At 61.0% G+C, this 1,645-nt stretch overlaps 1 protein-coding gene across 1 annotated transcript in view; it reads left to right on the top strand.

Moving 5' to 3' along the window:
• Nucleotides 1–92: 92 nt before the first annotated feature.
• The window catches only part of EMIHUDRAFT_253989 (hypothetical protein), a gene marked incomplete at both ends in the record, with an annotated part of 3,091 nt that continues 1,538 nt past the window's right edge, over nucleotides 93–1,645 (top strand). The window contains 3 exons of the mRNA XM_005781375.1: nucleotides 93–115; nucleotides 304–376; nucleotides 1,353–1,433. Of these exons, the coding sequence (XP_005781432.1) occupies nucleotides 93–115; nucleotides 304–376; nucleotides 1,353–1,433 (177 nt within the window). The remainder of the gene's footprint in view (nucleotides 116–303; nucleotides 377–1,352; nucleotides 1,434–1,645) is intronic.

The following is a 1,645-nucleotide window of genomic DNA, read 5'->3' as shown; positions in this document are numbered from 1 at the left end:
GTTTTGGAAAAATTTTTCCTTTGTGCGCGAAATAACAAGGGAGTGGTTCGGCCCCCCCTTCCGGAACGAAAATTACCCAAGAGGACCCCAAAATGGCTAAAATTGGCCAAAATTGGTCTAAAATTGGCCGAGATTGGTTTGAAATTGCCCAAAAGGGGTTAAAATTGGCAGAGGGGTGGGCCAAAGTGAAACCATGATTGGGCCGGGGAGGCCCCCCCCCCCCCCCTGCCCCCCCCCCCCCCCCCACACCCACTCACTCCCCCGCCTCTCCAAGATTAGCTGTGACCGGGCTTGCGGCCGCAGGAGCGGCGCCGTGGAGATGGACGGCGTGGACGTGTCAACGACGCCGCTGCTGGAGCACCGCGAGGGCGTGGCTGTTATCCCGCAGGCGAGATTGCGCGAGATTGCCCGAGACTGATAGCCGAGAGGGAACCTCAGAGGCCTCCTTTGTTGCGGCCGGTGCGAGGCAGCGTGTCGCCCGAGCTGTGGCGCGAGATTGCGTCGAGATCGCAGCAGCCGACTCTCTTCTCGGGGACTCTCTCGGGTAATCTCGGGTCATCTCGGGTCATCTCGGGTCATCTCGGCTAATCTCGGGTGATCTCGGGTCATCTCGGGTAATCTCGGGTCATCTCGGCTAATCTCGGGTGATCTCGGGTCATCTCGGGTCATCTCGGGTCATCTCGGGTCATCTCGGGTGATCTCGGGTGATCTCGCAGGAGCCGACTCTCTTCTCGGGCTCGGTGCGCGACAACCTCGACCCGAAGGGAGCCTGGTCCGACGAGGCGCTGTGGGAGGCGTGAACAGCGTCTCTTCACACCCACTGCTGTGAATAGGAGCCTGGTCCGACGAGGCGCTGTGGGAGGCGTGAACAGCGTCTCTTCACACCCACTGCTGTGAATAGGAGCCTGGTCCGACGAGGCGCTGTGGGAGGCGTGAACAGCGTCTCTTCACACCCACTGCTGTGAATAGGAGCCTGGTCCGACGAGGCGCTGTGGGAGGCGACACTAATCAACACTAATCAACACTAACCAACACTAATCAACACTGTGTAACACTAATTAACCGCTCTGGGAGGCGCTGCGGCGCGTGCAGATGGCGCACGCGGTGCCCTCGCTGCAGTCGCCCGTGGCGCAGGAGCCTAGAATTGCACAACAAAGCCTGAAGCGGGATGCGTGCTCATGTGTCTCAACCAGCACTCGAGAGAGGACGCGCATTCAGCTGCATTCGACCGTATTCGGCTGTATCTACTGTCTATGCCTCCCTCGTATTCGCGCGGTGCTCGCAGTACTCTGCACGACACCGCCTTCCCGCCCTGAGGTTGGCGCACCTCACCACCGCTGCTCACCGCGCAGGCGGAGGACGGCGCTAACTTCTCGGCGGGCCAGCGGCAGCTGCTCTGCATCGCGCGCGCGCTGCTCTCGCGCTGCTCGCTCGTGCTGCTCGACGAGGCGACATCATCTCGAGTAATCTCGGGTAATCTCGGGTAATCTCGGGTAATCTCGGTCATCTCGCTCGTGCTGCTCGACGAGGCGACGTCATCTCGAGTAATCTCGGGTAATCTCGGGTAATCTCGGGTAATCTCGGTCATTTCGCTCGTGCTGCTCGACGAGGCGACGTCCTCCGTCGACGCCGAGACGGATGCGCG

This window comes from Emiliania huxleyi (assembly GCF_000372725.1).
Source record: "Emiliania huxleyi CCMP1516 chromosome Unknown EMIHUscaffold_2021, whole genome shotgun sequence".
In the NCBI taxonomy this organism is placed as follows: Eukaryota; Haptophyta; order Isochrysidales; family Noelaerhabdaceae; genus Emiliania; species Emiliania huxleyi.
This window is presented reverse-complemented; position numbering and strand designations above follow the sequence as displayed.